Source organism: Sesamum indicum, linkage group LG11 (assembly GCF_026168435.1).
Source record: "Sesamum indicum cultivar Baizhima isolate 11 linkage group LG11, ASM2616843v1, whole genome shotgun sequence".
NCBI lineage: Eukaryota > Viridiplantae > Streptophyta > Magnoliopsida > Lamiales > Pedaliaceae > Sesamum > Sesamum indicum.
The window spans coordinates 3,704,678-3,726,288 of NC_142667.1; the positions used below are offsets into that span (position 1 = coordinate 3,704,678).

At 33.8% G+C, this 21,611-nt stretch overlaps 1 protein-coding gene across 1 annotated transcript; it reads right to left on the reverse strand.

Annotated features, from left to right (window-relative positions):
* Window positions 1-17,156: 17,156 nt before the first annotated feature.
* On the reverse strand, window positions 17,157-19,004 carry LOC105173299 (protein transport protein Sec61 subunit beta). Its single transcript, XM_011094992.3, has 2 exons — window positions 18,868-19,004; window positions 17,157-17,677 (listed from the first exon to the last, which is right to left on the reverse strand). Exon 2 carries the CDS (start codon window positions 17,673-17,675, stop codon window positions 17,427-17,429), a length of 249 nt encoding a protein of 82 aa, XP_011093294.1. The 5' UTR covers window positions 17,676-17,677; window positions 18,868-19,004; the 3' UTR covers window positions 17,157-17,426.
* Between the last annotated feature and the right edge of the window lie 2,607 nt (window positions 19,005-21,611).

Sequence of the window (21,611 nt, forward strand, 5' to 3'; positions counted from 1 at the left end):
TAAAATGAGAAGAGCAAGAAACATAAATCAAGAATTACCTTTTTCTTGATTTGTTTCGAACTCCTTTTCGTTGGTCTGTTCACGCGTGACTTCAACGTAGAAGCCCTCTAAAGACACTCCAAACCACATCGAAATACGGGATCCCTCAATTCAATTTGCTATAAAAGAATTAGGGAGGAAAAAAAAAAACCAAGTGTGCTTCAGAGAGTGGGCAGCCGAATGGGGCTTTTAGGGATAGGAAATTAATTTTGTGTTGTGTAACATTATTAGTAATTTCAAATAACTAATATATATACCTTTTATGGATGTACTAGATTGTGTCTAAGTTCATTCTATAATCCATAAGGTAATAGATTTTTTATTCCAAATAAAGAATGACTAATTTAACACTTTCCAAAAGTGATAGTTGTTAGTCAATTATTTTCTTTCTTAGAATTTTCCAACAACTTTAATTAGGGTGATTTGGCGGATTTTTGGAGATAAAATGCAAGGCCCAACTAATTTTAGTTTAACTCAATTTAACTAATATCCACCTAATTAAAGCTATCATATATTTAATTCAATTAAATACATGAGCCTAATAAGCCTTTATTAACTAATAAGTCCAACTTATTAAATAATAAAGGCAAACCCAATATAAGTTAAGTCTATTAATTTGTCATTGGGCTCCTCCATCCAATGGATCCCTCTTATTTGTAAGTAATCCAATTACTTATGATTTTAATTCTCAATTAATTCCTCGTCCATTCTCAGTGATTTGTGTGTGACTCTTTAGGTTCACCTTTCAGCTATACTTGGGCTAGTATCAAATATTATTATTAATTAAATCTAATTTAATTAATAATTCTCGATCAACCCTTGATCAAGAAATTCTGCCACCACAGGTGGCCATCTAGCAATGGTCTATGGCACTAGAGACTAGGCGAATGGTATGGTCCTTCCATCTGCCATATCCCAGCCTTAGTTTAGGGCATGGAATTGGGTGTCGGCTCCCATACTAGACTAAGCATCTATGCTTAATACTTAAGATTGAGTCATGCTTAGTTTCTCGATATAGGAACCTCTTTTTTCTATTCAATAAACCACTACGGCCACAGTTTTATAGAGCATTAACGCATCTTCAAGCGCATAGGAGATACCTCTGTCATGTACTGATAGGGGATGGATCCTCTTCTTGGAACTCACCATCCTCGCTACATACTCCGATTGCGCTGGATAAGGCTTATGATGACCGTGTTTGTGATACAATCACCTCTCGCACAAACCCAAGATACAGTCATCATTTGCATGTGACTGCCGTGATTCCTCAAGTCTGAGGACTACTCCCATACTATCGGAGTCGGGGACTCAAGTAATACCGACCAAGTCTGTAAGGCTTTCATATGACGATCCCATGAGTCAGTTCAGTCAGTTGACCACCTTGTCAACTAACCCATTAAACTTGCATAGACGTCCAACATCTGTCAGATGAAACACGACACTCATCTAATGAATGCAATACTTAGTGCAAGTCTCAGTAGGACTCTCGATGCCCAGTCTCGAGGTTCTCAACTTGGAACATTTCAGACTAATCCTCATAAGTTGATTTCATAGTCGTCATCCGCAGCCCAACTACATGGGTTATTAAGTTGTCTTTGGGCATTTGTTGTTACGTCAAAGCAGTGCTTAACGTAATTTGATAAGCACAACAGATACATGTGTCAAAGACGAATACTTACCATATTCATCTGGACAACATTGTTTAAATAAAGATTACTTGAATGGTTCTCAAAACCGTCAATCTAATTGACTTTTGGTCACCTATTCCAGACATTGACGTCATCAATGTTTGGAACAGAGCTCCCTGTGAAGAGTATATGATCTACATAAACCAATAAAGCAAGAAAACTGTGATTAGAATGCTTCCAAAATAAGCAATGATCATGTGGAGATTGCTGAAAACCAAATTCCAAAAGCTTGGAAGTGAGCTCAAGATTCCACTGCCTTGAAGCTTGTGTGAGGCCATATAGGGACCTCTTTAGTTTGCAGACTTGACTAGACTGAGCCTTCATGTATCCTGTAGGGGGTAACATGTAGACATTTTCCTCTAAATAACCATGTAAAAAAGTATTATTAACATCAAGTTGGAATAAAGGGAAAGAGTGTATAATAGCAACAACCAACAACACCCTTACAATAACAGTTCTGGCTACAGAGGAAAAACTATCAAAAAAATCCACTCCCTCAATTTGATTATAACCCTTAGCCACAAGACAAGCCTTGTATCTTTCCACACTACCATTCGGGTTCATTTTCAGCATGAACACCCATTTTGAACCATTTGCTTTCTTGTCAGGTGGCAGTTGTGTTATCTCCTAAGTTTCATCACTTTCAAGTGCATGTATTTGCTTCTCCATTGCCTCCACCCAATGTTGGTCCTTACAAGCCTGAGCAAATGTCCTTGGTTCCTGTGTTAAGACAAAAGAGCAACAAAATGCATGTGTGTAGGAGTAAACGTAGAAGGATGACAAGAGGTGGAGCAGTGACACTCATAGTCTGCAAGCCAAATAGTTTTAGAAATATGTCCAGTGGATCTTCTAAGGGGTGGCGATGCATCTGTGGTTGGAAAAGGGTCTGAACATGAGATTCAGAAGAAGGGGGATCATCAGAATTAGTGTCATGTGTGGTGTCTGTATCTAAAGAGATAAGATGAAGGGAAACAGAATCTGTGGGGGGATAAATGACTTTGAAAGGGAAAGTGGATTCATGAAACACCACATCTTCGGAGCTGAAAGTAGTGTTTAACTGAAAATCATACAATCTGTAGCCCTTTTATGTATGGTTGTAGCCAAGATAAACACAAGCAGATGCTCTGAGTCAAATTTTGATTTATGAGGTGATACATTTGAGGCATAACATAGACATCTAAACACTCTGAGATGATCTAAAGGTGGTTTCTTGTTATATAGGAGTTCAAAATGAGATTTCTAGCTCAAGATAGGTGTTGGTAATCTGTTAATGAGATAAGTAGCAATAAGAACAACCTTTCCCCAAAATTTCTTTGGCAAGGATGGATGGAATAAAAGTGCTCTAGCCATTTCCAATATAAGTTTGTGCTTCATCTCAACCACCCCGTTTTGTTGAGGTGTGTGAGGGCATAAAGTTTGGTAAATAATACCAAGAGATTGGAACAATGTATGACAAAGGATGTTGACAAATTCAGTCCCATGATTAAACCTTACAGTTTTGAAATAGGCTTGGAATTGTGTCTGAATCATTTTAAAAAATGTTCTAGTGTTTGTGGAACTTGGGTCTTAAGTTTGAGGAAAAAAATCCAAGTAGCTCGACTAATCGTCCACTATTGTCAAGAAGTAATGACACCCCTAATAGATGGCAATTTATATGGTCCCCAAATATCAAGGTGAATTCATCAAAGATGTGAGAGGTGTGTGTACTGCTGGAAGGAAAGGATAACCTATGTTGTTTAGCAAGAGGGCACACAGTACATTCCAGTTTTGTTGTTGAGATAGATTTGTTTATTTCAGTAACATGGTGCAGTACATTCATGGTAGGATGTCCACATTTCTGTATCAGAAGTAAGACTATGGAAACATTTTGGTTTCATGTACAAGTGAAATAGTTCAGGAGAAAAAGAAGCCTTGTCTAGAATGTATATGCTCTCCACCAATTTTCCTACTCCAAGAATTTGTCTATTCTCCTGGACCTACAAGACGCAGTGAGTAGAGTGAAAAACACAATTACTGGAAGATGAGGTACACAGCTTTGGGACTGAAAGTAAATTCAGCATATTTGTGAGTGTAAGGTTTTTATGTAAAGAGAGGTTCCTGTATGTGTGATTTTTTGTTTGGTACCATCAGGAAGGTGTACAAAGGTTGGATGAGATATGGGGTGGATATTATGAAGAAGTTGGGGATTCACAGACGTGTGATTAGTCCACAATCCAAAAATTAAAAACATTTTTCTCAAAACTTGCAAAAAAGCATAATTCTCACCTGCAAATGCGCTTCGTGCACACCTTTTGCTGGAGAAGCTAACTTAAGGCCGAGCCTATATTTCCACACAAAACTATTGCAACACTTCTTGGAAAAAATATTATTTTAGTCCGCTAAGTATGCCTAATTTTAATTTTAGTTCGATAACTATGTCCATTTCTGTTTAGGTCCAGTAACTTATGAAATTGCTTATGTTTAGTCCTCTGGCAGATTTTTAGACAATTTTACCCTATGAGTACATATGGACTAAAACTGCCTTTCAAAAGTTGCATAGGGGTAAAATTGTCCGAAAATCTGTCAGAGGACTAAAAGTAAGCAATTTCGTAAGTTACTGGACCTAAACAAAAAATGGACATAATTATCGGACTAAAATTAAAATTAGGCATACTTAGAAAACTAAAATAATACTTTTCCCACAATTCTTTAGACTATTGCTGCGGGGAGTTTGCAGTAGATTTTTTATTCTTTGAGTGGACATATACTGCAAAAGTTAAATTGTTAATTTTATTTATGCGTAAGTGATTAGTATTTTAATATGAAATTAAAGGATGAAAAAAAAAAGGCTAAAATTGAAGATTATGGAAAAACAATTTAAAATTTATAAATTTGTCACATCAACCAATTTAAAGGCATAAACTAAAAAATATATATATTATTTTCAATTTATTTTTAATTAAAAAATAACGAATACTAACTTTTACCTGTTGCAGACACTTTTACGAAAACGAAACAATCCTCATGATTTAAAGAAACTTTGTGATTCTTGTTTGGGTAAATCACATCTTGCGATTTTTAATTGTATCTATGTACAGTTTGCTATCTTTTATTTTTTAATTTATTATATCAACTTTATTAAATTTATATTTTTTCATATATCACAAGTTTTTGATCGATTTATTTGCTGAAAAAAGTATCAGATGCAGTACACACGTGAATTTTTTACTTATACATGACTTTTAAATATCGCATGTGCAGTGCATGTGATTTTTTTATAATAGAAAAAAATCACTGAAAAACGGTTATATATTGCAAAGTATAGATTTTTCAAAGTTGAGATGTTAAGTTGCTACAAAAAGAGTTTAGATTGTAAAGTGTAAAAATGAATATAGTTTGAAGGACAAAATATAATTTATCCTTTCTTTTATTTACCACCATGCTTTGAAGGTGTACCTCAAGGTGCACAGATAGTTGGGCTGGCCCTAGACTAGCACAGATCAGTCCAAAAAAGCTCGGCCTAAGATTGATCAACTACTGTTTACAACTGGTTTTGGAGTGGTCTTGAACTTTTAAATGGGCTCCAAAGGGTCCATTTTTAAATCTAAGTCCAGCTCGTGAACTAGCCCCGTTGAGGCTTAGACCAAGCCCAGTTATGCCTGTTTATTTTTTTTTTTTTTTTATGAAAATGAGGTGTTCTTTTGAACAACTACTTAGTTTTATAATTATTTTGTGAAATAAATAATAAATTAAATTACAGAAAAAATTATAACAAAAAGAAATGTTAAACTATATAATGAGCTTAAATAATAATTTGATTTAACAAGCTTATAATTATAATAATAAATTTAGATAATAACAAATTCAAAAGAGGCTTAAAATAAACTTAAAACAAATAAACGAAGAGCATTAATGAATTAATATGTAAAAAATTAGAAGTAGAATAATAAAAACAAAAATTTTAGAGTTTCAAAAGAATAAAGAAAACCTATTAAAATAGCCAACTTAAATTAATTAAAAAAAATCATATTCCAACCATTATTAAAAGGAAAACAAAATGGCCCAATAGGCCATATCTAATTCTAAACGAGCCTGTACCCAACCAATCCACTTTTTAAATTAGGCCAATTTGATCCTGAATCGGGGTTGAGTCCTGAGGTGTATCAAAAAAGCTATGTTCTATGGACACGTGATTATCTATCTCATTGTTGCCTAAATTAAAGGGATAATTACACTCTCCTCTTCTAAGATTTGATGTAATTATACTTAGATCCTCTGTAGTTTGACAAATTACATATACTATCCCTGAAGTTTGCTTACGTCTAACAAATAAGTCCATCATTTAGTTAAAATTCACCAAGTTTGTAGATATTAACCAAAAAATAACTTATTACTGATTTATTACAGGTTAGATAAGTCATTTTATGATCAAATTATCTTCATAGTACATGTGAAGAGGTATATCTCCACTGTTTAAGGGTAGTTTAGTCGAAAAAATTTGTTAGACCTGCAATAAGTTAGTAATATCAACAAATTCAGTAAATTTTAACTAATGGAGGGACTTATTTATTAAAAGAAGTAAATCTGAGGATTGTTAAATGTTAGATCCCAAAGCACAGGGGGTCTAGCTGTAATTACAACATGCCTCAAGAAAGGAGAGTGTAATTATCCTTAAATTGAATTCAATCCGGTGCAACTGAGAACTTCTCCTTTTATTTAAAATTTACCAGCAGACAATTTATATTTAATGGTTGTATTTGATTCACGTGATTATCAAGATAAAATTGCTTATTTAGCAATGCATTTAATTTAGGATTAAAGGCAAAATTAGTCACCTAACGTTGGCCATTTCTTATTTTAGTCCTTTAATTTTAAGAGATCCTATTTTAGTCCCGTAACTCTCCAAAAACACTCGATTTTGGTCCTCTGCCAGAATCTGAACGGATTTGGATCAAATTCTGGACCATTTTACCCCTCTATTACTTTCAAGTGCGAATTTTAGTCCATTTTCACTATTTTTGCATCTTTATGCATATTTTCACCCATACTCGCCTAGAATGGTATCAGAGCCTAGGTTTATTAAATGAATATATGGTTATATTACATTTGATATTATTTATCCACTAATGGAGGAGACTTTTGAGAGAAAATGGAACCAAACGAAAGTTCGAGTTACTTTGAAAATAGGGAATATTTCCAGATTTTGGAAATACAAAGAAGAGAATTTCTCATGGAAATTATTGAAAAGTGTTACAACGGTCCCAAGAGGATCGATCCAAAACTTCTCACGCCAGAAGAAGAACAAGAGTGGCTGAGAAATTTTGAGGTTCGACAAGTACTACTAGGAAAAGCAATAAGGCGTCTATAGAATCCCAACAGGAGAAGCGGAACGGGTAAATTCCTACATAATTTCAGTTCTAAAAATTATGACTGATTGTAAAGAACTCGAGCCGGATACATCGAAAATCTCCGAAGATCTGAGGGAGATACAAAAGACGGTTCAAGACTATGGACATAGGTTAAACCATATATCTATGAAATAGAATCTTTGAGCGAAAAGGTGGACGAGGTCCTTAAAATTCTTCCAGATCTACACAAGAGCGTTACAGATCTAAGGGCAGAAATAACATATCTAAAGAGAAACCAAAGGGAGAACCCTAAGACATTTAGATCCAGATAGGAGCGAATCAGGAACGCCCTTGGAACAGTACCAGGAAAGCCATGGAGATTCCAAAGCCAAAGTCCAGAGAAGATCTGATTATCGCATCTATCAGATCTATAAAATAATGGAGGTAACAAGAGTGGATCTATCAGATCTACAAGAATTGGCAGAGTCCTTTTCCCAACACGGGATTGTGGATTTGGTCAATATCCAAATAAATGAAATCTCTCTAGCACTACAACCGTTGGAGGGAAGTACGTGCTCTAATGATCCTCCAAAGGATCTACCAATGAGAGAAAGTGCGGATTTCCACACTAATGCCACTCCAACGTTTATGGGAACCAAGCTAAAGGAAAATTTAGGGAGAAATCCAAAAAGAGTGCCTGAAAATACACCTTCGGCAAGGACCATGCTCCAGCCCTTACATCCATATGGTGCTATACTGAACCTGGATATTATTGATTTCTGAATACCGAGAAATTGATAGATGAATGGGTTACAGCCATCAAGATAGCAACAACTACCGTAGAGCTCGATAAGGAAAACTTCATAAAGCTTGTGGAGTTGAGTTTGGAGGGATCTGTTAAGATCGGATGGGATAATACCTCAGAAGATACCAAACCCAACATCCTTGTCGGAGATTCGAAAGGCGCAATAGCAGACCGGCTAGAAAGACTTATCAAGGTAGACTTCATTGGAGATGGATACTTCGAAGGAAGTAGAGCAGAAAAGGCTAGAGAATATGCACAAGCTCTCTTCAACGTTGAACTACGAAGTATTTATATAGTAGATGCAAGTATTTCTTCCAGAGTGGGGTAGCAACAGAAGTAGCAGCTCCAATGTTCTTCACAAAGATATGCAGTCCATGGAGGGAAATGTGATCTAGTCATACAAAGTACCTGAAGGACAGCTATTCAGTGGCGCGAAGAATATCTTTCCTTAAAGACAAACTGAAGGATTGGTGTTATCAAGCATCCATACAGAAGAACATTAAAAGACTGAGAGGTAAAATCAAATGAACTCCTCTCTGTTGTGATAATAATGATTTTTCAACTATTATAGGAGAATCAAGCGAGCCAAAGAAAAGGAGGAAGCAAAATAGTGACTCATACGCACGAGTTCCAGAAGAACCTTTTCTCGACGGCGATCATGGTGGTCCAAGTCCAAAGCCAGAACATACAAATCTGGTCAGAAAATAGGACCAACAAAGGTATCATCCCAAGGATCCAGACTAACAGATGCAAGATCCACGAGAAGAACCCCTACAAGAAGAACTTTCAGACAAGCCCATACTCGAGCCAATGAGAGTTTCAAAGACTGCAATTGCTGGACTTGCGGAGCAAAAGGACATATATCTCCCGATTGCCCGCAGAAATGTTGTGAAATGAGAAAATTTGAAGCCACGTATGATATTCTAGATGCAGTTTACTATGGCAATTTGGTACCCATCTACTAATTCGACAGATGAAAGAGTCTATGAGGAGGAAATAGAGACTGATTCAGATGGATCTTCAACCGAGTCAGAATAATTACAACGAGGGAGATAGGCTTCAAACTTCCAAAAGCCTATAAGGATTCTTTTCCAGAATGATGATGTCAAACAAAACCATGGAAAGAATCATACGATAAGATTCCAACCTCAGTCCATACGATGGATTTAGGATTAGAGGAATTGGGAAAGTCCTGAACCAGATAGGACTGAACCAAAGGAAGCATCACATAATCTACAAAGTAAGTTCAAGTGAGTTTGTTATACCTATGGAACTTACTGGTAATGTGATGGAAATGCAAGTAATTCCTAAAGAAGAAACTCTTGAAGAATTAAGTAAGCTTAGAGAAGAAGTAGTTGTTACTACGAAATGGATCCACATAGGAACTATTGAAGTAGTAATAAAAGCGAATTTTAAGGAAGGAATTGATTCGGAAATAAATTTATCAATAATGAATAGAAGAATCAATAACCTAAGAGATGGTTGTCTTGGGATAATGATAGGTAATTTGTATGCAGGAAAATTAATGTTTGATAATCACCCTAGGATTGCATACAACTTAGCAGATCAAGATTTTAGTAGAGTCTTAACCCTTCATCAAGATTTCAAAAGAAAAGATCTAATGAAAGAAGCTAATAGACCATATTCTATAACTTATAGAATAGTTTATGCCCTTTCCAATACACATCATTAAGATTTGTTTATTAGAAAAGAGTATATTGAGATTCCTAAAATTTTTAAGGAATTCGCCAAGGTAATGACATCAGATCCTATTAGGATACCAACAATATATGGTGTTGATATCATCATAAAAGATTACCCAGTTTTAGATAGAACACTTAGCTCTAGAACTGAGTTTAGTAGTCGAATGTCTTTTTCGAAAAATAGGATTACAGGCTACAAAGGAAAGAAGAAAGAGTTATTAAAAACTTTAACTTCCCAAGAGATTAGAGTAGATAACGTAAAACTTAGATGCCCTGAAGGATGGAAGGAAATACAAGTAATAATTGACATCACCAAGAAAGAAAATTTTTTCCCTTGTGATGACTTATATCATTTGTAGCAATCTATTGTTGGAAAATATAAAGGCATATTAGAAACAGCAGGCCATGAAATTCTAGTTGCAAGTGTTGCAGGACGAGAACATGGGTGTATGACTTTGGGGTTAAGTTTCCTCGAAAATCATAAACCATGGGGAAGGTTCTAGTTGCAAGTGTTGCAGGACGAGAACAGGGTGTATGACTTTGGGGTTAAGTTTCCTCGAAAATCATAAACCATGGGGAAGGAAAGATAACGTAATGGAATTCAACCTTGATGGGGTTACCATAAAGATTGAACGAGAAGTCCCTTTTCTATATACATATCTGTTGGTATGTTGTATGATCAATATAAGACAAAATATTTCACAGCTTTATTGATTCAGGATCAGATATTTGCACGGCAAAACCTGGAGTTTTCCCTAAAGAAGCAAGAGAAACCTTACCCGTTATTGCAGGAAGGGAATTTTCGCAAAAGATCCTGATACTCAATAAAGAAATACGAGAAGCCAAGATCATGATCGGAGGAGCATTCGGATCGCCCTGGTTTAAGGTAAAAATACCTCCTATTTACTTCCATGATACAGGTGCCGATATCTTGTTGGGTATCAATTTCATTCAAATATTTGTAAAATATATGCAAGATAATCAGAGGAATTTTTGTTAATCTTCACTACTAACTGTGGTAGTGGGATACAAGTGTTGCAAAGAGAAAAGACATTTAACAGGATAATGCCAATAAATTTTTGCAGCAAACGTGGTGATTTTGATGACAGATTAACTCATCCAAAAATGCAGGATAAGAGAAAATTTGGTAAGATCCTTTTGTCTTTCAGGCAATAGGGACTCATAGACAATGATAGCTTAAATAAGGAATTCGAGGAAATTATGAACCTTAAGGAAGCACTATTGGAAATAAAATCGCTAGATATTAGCGAGGAAAGCAGACTTTCTCTTGAGAATGTCAAAAGGCTCATCTAGAGGAACTTCAGTGAAAATCCTCTGGCATGGTGGGAAAGGAACAAGATCGAAGCTACTCTAAAGCTCAAGGAGGAATGCAAGTACAGAGTACGTTCGATATAAACCTGTCGAGATGAACATGGAAGACAATAAAGATATGCAGATGATTATCAAAGAGCATATCAGTCTTGGACTCATCGAGCCCGAAATCTCTACCTACAGTAGCCCTAGATTTCTGGTAAGAAGTCATAAGAGAGGTGACCCACGTTAGTAATTAACTATCAAGGCAATAATAAGATATTAGAGTTTGATTACATTCCTAGTAGAGAACACTTAATAGATTGCATTAAAGGAGCAAAAGTTTCTAAATTCGATTGCAAATCTGATTTTTATCAGATTAAGATGGAGAGTGAATCAAAAAAATTTACTGCGTTCTCCACGCCACAGGGCATAGGGCAATATATCTGATGTGCTTCCAATGGGTTTAGCTAATGCACCCCAGATATTCCAAAGAAAGATGGATAATCTTTTTAATGATTATTTTGATTCTTGTTTGTCTATATCGACGACATATTGATCGCATCTAAAAATATGAAAGAATGTATCAAACATCTTGAAATATTTTCGATGCATGCCATAGAAGGTTTAGTACTTTCTGAGGAAAAAACTACTATTACTGTCAACAAAATCGAATTTCTAGGAATTCTTATTTATGAAACAGGGATTGAGTTACAAGACCATATTGTGGAGAAAATCCATAATTTTCCAGATATGCTCAAGGACAAGAAGCATTTGCAGAGCTTCTTGGGAGTTGTTAATTTTGCAAGTATGTTCATTAAAGATCTTGCAAGATACAGGAAGGATTTTCGACCACTTTCGAAAGAAATAGAAAGTTCAAAGTGGAAATTAGAAGAAATCCACACAAAAAGAGTTCGTGAGTTGAAATAGATTTGCAGTAACTTGCCAAAACTTGCTATAGCAAAAGAAGGGGATGAATTGGTAGTCTACACAGACGCCAATGACTACAGAAGGGTAGCAGTGCTCATGAAAAAGACAACTACAAGGGAAGAACCTTATAGATGCACAGGAGGGTTGTTCTCAAAACAACAAGCCAAAGTTTGGCATATTAATGAAAAAGAATTCTTTGCAGTTTGGAAGGCTTTTAAGAAATGACCTTTATTTTTACATGTTAAAGAATTTACTTTAAAAGTTGATAATACTAATGTCAAGGCTTTATTAAAAAATAAATTAAAATCGAAAATAGAGAAAGCTCGTATTATCAGATGGAAGTTGAATGCCAATATTATTGTTATAATATTGTTGTTATATAATCTCATGAAATGTTCTTGCAAATTTCCTGACGAGAGATGGTGGCATCTGAATCAAACTCCATGATGTTGAACTCGAGGAGCTTGACAGAAAGTTCGGACAGCTAGCGGTTAATGCCCATGTTGCCGGACAAATCCAAAAAGTTGATCTAGACATTGTCCAGGTCGCAATAAAGAGTTCCTTATTAGCATCCACCTCGCTATGGAATGACTTACGAGAATTAATTCGGGAAGCGTCACCTTCGGAGATGACTCATCAGTTGAGGGAGCATGATCCAAAATATGCCTTTAGAGTGCAGGGCTATAGACTTGTAGCGTCGGATTCAAATACCGATTGCACAAGGCTATCACCAGGCTCTGGTGAAATGGCAACAATTGAGTCACAGGAACTGCAAACTCCTGTAGGTTCAAGTCAACCCAGCATCGGGGTTAAAGAGTGAGAGAGGCTAATACTAACAAATTGATATCTTCTTCTACTTGGCAGGAATACTAGGGAATATGGGAAAGAATAATTTTCTCGCAAACGAGTAATCCCAGGCAAGACCATTATCAAAATATCTGAAAAATATAACAGGGTCTGGATGTTAGAAAGGTCGAAACTAGAAGATGTCCGAGAATGGTATGATTTTGGAGCTTTTGCTTTAATTCGTACTATGTCACCAAGTTTTTCGGAGATTTCTAAACTTCCGGAGTGGATAAGTGGGCGGTCTTTGATTCATGGCAAAATAACCCCCACTTAAAGAGAAGCAATGTTCTGGATATAATTTATATCAGTTGCTCCAAAAACAGTAGGAAAAGGTTCTCGTCCAACATTTCATTCTATGAAGTTGCAGAGGTCAGATACGGTTGCTTTCAATAAAATTAAAGCTACCTAAGGAGAAGCTCCCCTGGTATCAGCCATCAGTGAAGATAATATCTCTACTAGAAGAGCTTGAAAATTATGCGTCTATCTCACTAAGATGGACAAAGTTAAGTATCCATTCAAAATCTTCTCCAACAAAGCGAATGGATCATTCCTGTTAAATTCTATGAAAGAAAAAAGCACTGAGTTCGCAGAGAGCTTAATTGAGAAGAAAAGAATGTTAATTTGGGAAAATAAGCTGCCGGCGACCGAAGCTACAAAGATGAAGACGTGCAACATGTTGCATTTTGGGCAATAACATAATCATCTATGCCCTTGCTGTGAAAAGCAAGAGAAGCCCCTGTTCGTGATAAAAATTTGGGCCACACAAAATAAACTCGAACCAGACCAGGACAAGGAGAAATGAAAAATTTTACAAAAAGAAGTAAAAATTAAAAAATATAAAAGCAAGGATAAGGCTGTCGGCAGAAAACGACAAGGGCCAATAGTCAACAAAGCAAGAAAGCCAGCTGGAAAGCACATGACCGACGCACCATTATGACCACCAGTTGGAGAGGACGAGGTAATAACGACCGTAATGACGTCATTGGAAAAAGAGAAGATGATGACAAATGCAATGACGTCATCAAAAAATATGTTTGGAGTTCGAATTTGAAGTCTGTGGAGGCCTATAAATAAAGATGCAATGAAGCAGAGGGGAATCATCAGAAAAACTTCTACTCTTCAAAGCATTATAATTCTGAGCTTTTTTCAAACTTTTTAGTATTTTAATCTTTTAGTTTTTGGGGGTTTTCCCAACGAGTCTAGTCCTCTATCTTATGAGAGGCTAAATAGTTGTCTCCTCTAATGGAGGAATAATACCTATGTAATATTCTCTATATTTCTTCAATAAAGAAAGGTTTATGTTCCACTTGTTTATCCAAAAATATTATTAAGTCTCTATTTTTGAAACACCTTTTACGTCCTGAGGTAGGAAACGAAATAGGGTTGTGCTGTTTTGTTACTGAAGGAGCCAAATACTTGTGAACCATCAGTTGCAGTTGTGTGATTGGAAGAAGTCCATAAAACCGAGGACTTGAAATACCCAGAAGCAAGACGGTCAAACCAAGGTATGAATTTGTGGAAGCTTTATTTTATTTCGGAAGCATGATGGGCCAAACTAGGGTATGTGTATGGACTATATTCAGTTTTCTTAAAAAGGGCAAAATGGTCACTAATTTGTCTGAAGAACCAAGAATAAAGCAATTTTAAAAAGATACGGGACCAAATTAAGAAATCGAAAAAGGAGGGGACCAAATTGAGAAATTCCTCAAGTTGTGGGACCAAAATTGATTTAAATCCTTTAATTTATAATATTAGAGCCCGATACTATTATTGGTCCAGATATTATGCATACCAATTAAATTTTCTCACTTAATGAAATTCACTTTTCATTTTTTTTAAAAGAAAATAAGAAGAAATCATTTTTTATACTTTTTTTTTATTCCTTACTTGTGAAAATACATACATATCTAAGAAAATGTACGTCAACTAAAAATATTTTAATAATATAATATAATAAACAATTTACTTTATTTTTTGGAACTCTTGAAAAATTTTCAAATTTTGATTAATTACTAAATTTCGAAAAATGAATTTGATAACTTCTTATTAAATATTTGCTCCTTTTTTTTAGTATTGAATATTTGTTTTGAACTTGTGTCTTATATGAATGTGAAAAAAACAAAAAATAAAGAAGAAGAAAATATCCCACAAAAAAAATTATTTAAAACAATTGTATTTCAACAAATATTAAGATAATCATCTTATGTAATTATTCACAAACTATAATATTAAAATAAAAATAACTTAAAGAAGAATATCCTTATTAATCTTTTATTTAGAGGGTGTCGGTTAAGTTTATAAACTCCTTAAAACATCTTCTAAGATGTTAAAGAGCTTATAAGCTCCAACAAAGTGTTTGACTAATTTTCTTTTAAAGAGTTTATAAAATCCAAAACATCTTATTTTGGGATCTTATAAACTCTTTAATAAATCAGCCAAACACTTTGTTGGAGCTTATCAGTTTTTTAATCTCAAAATAAGATGTTTTGGATCGTATAAGATTGTATAAATTATATAAAATTAATATATCATAAGACAAAAATATCCCTATTCATACGCTCACACACTCTCCTCTCTCTCTCTCTCTCTCACACACACACACACCGCAACAGACACTTTCCCTCTCTAGAATTTAAAAAACTTTTTTTATTATTTTATTTTTTTAATATTGAAAAAAGAAAAATTAATTTATTTATTTAATAATAATTATTATAGTTAAATAAAAATAAGATTGATATTAATATTATAATTATTAAAATATATATAAATTCAAGACATTATAAATTATACAACTAGAAATAATCATTGGATTAAGAAAGAAAATATAAACTATATATCTACATTAATATTTGATTAGTATAAATGTACATATATATTATTATTCAAAAGTGTACGTAATAATTCGTCATTTTTATTATAAAAAGTTTATCTATTAAACTTTTATTTTGAATAAACTAATGCGTACTATTTATAAAAGCATTTTAAAATTTTTTAAAGCAAAATATATCAAGAAATAACAACTTATTTGATTCCAATAGTATCATGCCCGTTTTAGTCATTTGACATAATTATAAATATCTTATATTATTTAAAAATTATAAATATCACCAATAATTAATGAAATTATATAATCTTTAGTTATAGGCATAGAATTATCAACTTTACTTTAATGTATTTTTTTTTCAAACAAATTGAAAATTTGTAAAAAGATTAGACGAGATGAATGAAGAAATTTGAAAACTTATAAAAAAAATTGTCCACTTAGTCCACAAAAAAATTTAAAAAATAAGTAAAATTATAATTTACGGTTCACAAACGTATTTTAATCAGTTTATCATAAAAAATGAATAGAATTGTAACGAAAGCTAACAGATTAGACTAATCATTGACAACATTAAAATCAAGGAGGTATTGATAATTTTTCAAACAAAGAGTATAGATAATTATACAAAACCTCAAGGGAGCTCGTTGTGATTTACCCTCTCTCTCTATATATAACAACAGTCAAATTTAGATTTTATACTTTGAGCCTCATATAAAATTAAGGGAGTAAATGAGCCAAACTCGAGCTAGATTTGTGTGTAATGAGATTGAGAGCTAGACAAGCTCTTATTGTTTGAGCTCGAGCTCACCCTACTTTAATTATTGTAAATCTAATCACATGTATTTAACAATTTAAGTTAATAAAAATATATTGCATACTATGTATCACGATATAAATATAAAACCCACAAATAGATATAAAAAATCATAAGTTAATTGTTAGTATTTGTCAATTTAAAAAAGTATAGGAAGTTACAAATAGATATTAAAATATAACATAAAATTTATGTATTATATTAAATAATTATTTTTAAAAAAATTATAAATTTTTTTAAATTGTTGATTATGCTTGTTTTTTGTATAAAGATTAAATGTATAAATAAAAGTACCATAATTTATTATTATCTAAAATAAAATATACTATGTTGATTAATAATTATTTATATAATCAATTTTGAATATAAAATTAATAAAATATTGAATATGGAATTAAACATATAAAACTTTTAAAAATTAAAAAAATAAAAAATAGAAAATACTTGCAAGCTTATGAACAGAAGGCATTGAGCTCAAGCTCAGCTTGAGTAGAGCTCAAAATCGAGCGAGCTCGACTCGTCTGCCACTCTTAGTGTAAATTTATGTAGCAGCTCAAATCCACTGGGTTGTGTCCACAAACATACTTCACCCTTGTATATACTAGATTGAATTACTTCTATATACTACTAACATGAGTTGCTACAGTAAAAATTTCAATTTAAATAAATGTTTTCCATAGTAAAATCATTCTTGAAACCAGAAACTGTCTACATAAATAGAATGTCAACACTGTTTAGAGATGGACTGAACAATACCATTTGTGCCGCTAATTAGGCATAAAGTACTTTCTAGTGAGGTTCATGTTTCCATCCATTCACGATCCCAACAGTATATGTAAACGAGTAAATCCATGATAAACAACAGGAGGTTACAAAGAAATTCTATGTGCTGCATAATTTCATAATATCAATTAAAAACATGATATGAAGTTGGTAATTGTCAATAGACAAGCTCGTTTTCCCCACCATAAAGCTACAGCTCGAAATCTGCTCTGTTTGAATGTTCCCTAAGTTCATCAAAACATGCCTAGCAGAAAATAATTAAGAAAAAAAAAAAAAAAACTCGCCAAGAGGCAAACTAAACAAAGTAATGTAGTTTTCATTTTCCTGAATCCACATTTCACCATTCGGACTAGAGTCTACTCTTTGCGGACAAAGTACAGCTTACCCATGACGTGAAGTATAGCAACAAAAGCTATGAAACCGATGCTCATGACAAGAACAACATTAGGAGAAATCTTAAGTCCTGGGGCATCATCTGTGTAAAATTGAAGCATGGTCCCACTTGCTCCACCAGCAGCACCACCCCCAGCTGTTCTCCTCCGACGAAGGTTAGCTGCAGCAGCTGCTGCAGTTCCTCGCTGGGGAGCAGCTCCACCTGTTGCCATTTCTGCAGCCAACACTTCAAGCTTTAGAACCACCAAAGCCAACATACTACATGTCGAGAATAGAACAAGAACAAGCCCATGCAAGAGTAAATGAGAAATAAGCAGGCATCTGCATGTGTGTATGTGGAGCTTTCAACATGTGTATTCACAGCAACTTCAAGTGGCAAAGTCACAAAAATTATTTAAGGATACTCTCCATCAACTACTATTGGATAAGTGTTAAACAGCTACAACGGAGACACCATTGATATCAAATGCATGATAAGACATTCCCTCCATTGACAGCAAGTCGAAATAAAAACTCCGGACTGTTTGTGAAAAAAGAGCATAGATGAAAAGAAAGATGCATTAACCCCTCATCTCAGGAGTTGCATCAAAGATGCAAGCAATGGTTCATTCGCTAGAGGTATGCAAAAGACAGATATATCATGAAATGGCATGCCAGACAGTGTCTTGCATTGCTTCAAGTTTTAACAGCCCCCTTCACCAAATTATTCCACAAGTCTCAATGTTCTAGCTCACTACTCAGGATGGTTGCATATAATGTCGTAAAACGACAAAGATTTCAAACAAGCACAGCAATCAGGCTTTATAATTCGTGTTTCAGGTGTGTTAATTAGGTCATGTATATTAACAACCAAACATGTGAGCAGCTATGGTATGAAGGGGCACAACTTGTACCATTAACATGCCTAAATTGTTTTTACCATTATTTCAAGTACACCTATTTTTACAAACTTATTTACCACAAAAAATGATGTACAGCAGGAACAAACTGTTCCCGGTAATTAAACAGTAGATCTAAAACGGAAGCTACGAACAAAGAACAAAACATCCAAATTATTAGATTACATCCTAGCAATTACATCATCATGCATGTAGAAAGAGAAAAAGCAAAAGAAAAAACGATATAACAACATGAATCTACAACCATCAACCCCATACAGGGATTAGCTTCCAGAATCAGATCTAACAATTGCAATCAAAATACATTTTCACGGTATAATAACCTCAATCAAAAGTAACAAAAAACCACGATATCATCAGAAACATCAGATCGACATATTGGCGTGTTTTTATCCAATAGTAGTTAGAATTCCATTGCAGAGACAAATAAAATACCAAATTCATCCGAAGAAAATTCATAATCTGCATCAAAGAGGGAGAATTCGAGTAATTCATGTCAACTGACCTCAAGGTCGTGAATTGAAAACGGAGGATTAGTTCGATCAGACTTTCCCTCTCTAGGGTTTTCCCAATTTTCAGATCGAGAATGAACAGAACAGTGGCGTTAGAAATGAAGTGAATCAATTTATTACTCGTGTGACGTTTTTGACCTTTGACCAGCTGAAGAAAATTTCAGTTTAATACATAAATATTTAAGGATAATTACGAACCCCTCCCTGAAGTTTATTTTAATTATACGTAAATCTCTGTAGTTTGAAAAATTATATTTAGCGTTCCTAAAGTTTATTTCCATCTAACAAATAAGTCTATTTGTTAGTCAAAATTCACCAAATTTATTGATAATAACAAAAAAAATTAAAAAAAATCTATATTAACCCTTGATTGACTTATTATTGACTTATTGCCGGTCAATAATTTTTTTAATGATCAAATTACCCTCATACGTCTTAAAGCATTAATGCATTTGAGGAGCTATCTTTCACTGTTATAATGGTAGTTTAATCCCAGAAAAATATTTGACCTGCAATAAGTCGATCGAGGGTAAATATTAATTTTCATTTAATTTTTTGTTAATATAAGCAAATTTAGTGAATTTTAACTAATGAATAGACTTATTTATTAGAGAGAAGCAAACTTCATGAGTGCTAGATGTAATTTTACAAACTACAGGGGTCTATGTGTAATGACACAAAATCATAGGGGAGGGAGTATAATTATCCCAATACTTAATTAATTTTTTATTTGAGAATATGTTTGATTCAATTCTTTTAATATTAAAGCGACTCAATCAATACACCAATATATTAATTGCAGTAAACAACAAATTGCATAATCGCGATACATCTATATGATTGTAAATAAATTACAACAGTTTACATAAAGTGAGACAAATACTCACATAAAGTGATAATAATACACATACATCTAGCAAGACTCGAACTCATAATATCAAACTTGTTTATGGGACCTCAGCCTTAATCTCGACTACTAGGCTAAGAATATCTGCCAGAGGACTAAAAGTAAGCAATTTCGTAAGTTACTGGACTAAAACAAAAATGGACATAGTTATCGGACTAAAATTAAAATTAGGCATACTTAGTGGACTAAAATAATACTTTTTCCATATTAAAATAAGTAAATAACTTTTTTAGAATATAAAATAGATTAGCTACTATAATAAACACCAATTAAAAGACATTGACAAAGTGTTCGATAAAATTTAGGGACAATTACATCGACACCCCTAACCTATGCTATATTTACACATACATCCATCAGGAACGCTAACACCATTTACACGAACTACTTATATTGATGTGCATGGGTTGCGTGGAACCGAGGAGCTTAGGGTCTCTCTTGTGATGGATACTCCTACATCCTCCCCGAATTTCACGAGGTGCCTTCTGCAACGCGGGGTGATAGAATCGTATTTTGTGCTTATTTCATGTTATATTTTGATCTATTTTGTGACCAAAATGCTCCTAATTAAATATTATTTTGCAACATTAGGACAAATGAAATGGAAAATGAAGAAAAGAACCACAATAGAAATTCGGACTAGACTCAAACTAGACTTTTGGCAAGAATTTGGGGCCGCTTGGACTACCTTTTGATGAATGACAAGTTTAACTAGGATTATAATTTTATTCCCATTAGTCTTTTAGTTCAATTATGAATATATCTTTAATCCTAGTAGAATTAGGTATCTAGTTACTATATATATGTGATGTAATTCACTTTAAGAGACAACTTTTGAACTCTTGATAATTTCAGACCTTGAATTCTCGTCTCTCTATTTCTCAACGTTTTTATGATATTTTCTTACTTTGCTTTTCATGCGTTCTTCCATGAGCATGTGTAGCTAGTTCTCTCATTCTGGTTGAAAATTTAGTGAGTGCTTTAATCCAACAAGTTGTGAGATCTAATTTATACTTTCTATTTTTATTCATATTGGTATTTGTGTTGTTTTCTGTGCTTTTATTATAAATAATTTGATTTATGAATGATAGGTATCGTTATTCATTGTCAAGAATATTTGTCTAGCTAATTGAACTTACAAATCCATAATTGTTTGTTTAGTTCAATAACTATGTTGTGGGGAATGCACAATCTAACTTAAATAAATTCTCGTAGGAATTTATTGGTTAGAATTGGGCCTTTGTAGTTCTTAATGCTGTCGGTAAATTAAATCTTGAGGACGTTCTCAAGGTTATTTACTGATTAGGGATTTAGTCAATGGACGTTCCTTGACTATCCACAAGGTTAGGAAATGTGAGGTCGTTAGGTCGTACCAATGGCCATAACCAATTTATCTATCATGAATGATTATTATCTTTGCATCTATGATCGATCGTGGAATTATGCATGATCCTGTCTTTAACTGGAATACTCTTCTCTTATATTTATATCTTCTAATTTTATTAGTTTTTTAGTTTAATTTAATTTTTATTTTTATTCTTCTTCACAATCATAACCCCCTCCCCCAACTATTTTTATTTGTGAAGGATTGAATTTAAAACCAATCTATGTGGATTCGACCCTACTCATACTTCTACAAAAGTGTTTGTAGGAATTATTTTTGGTGGAATCGACACCCATCAAATTTTGGCGCCGTTTTAGGGGATTGGTGTCTTTAAATTAATTTTCTTTTTCTTGTTCCTTGATTTTATTCCACGTTCTTCTCATACAGTTGAACTTGAATTTGATCCAGAGATCGAGAAGACCGCTCGTAGACGCCGAAAAGTAACC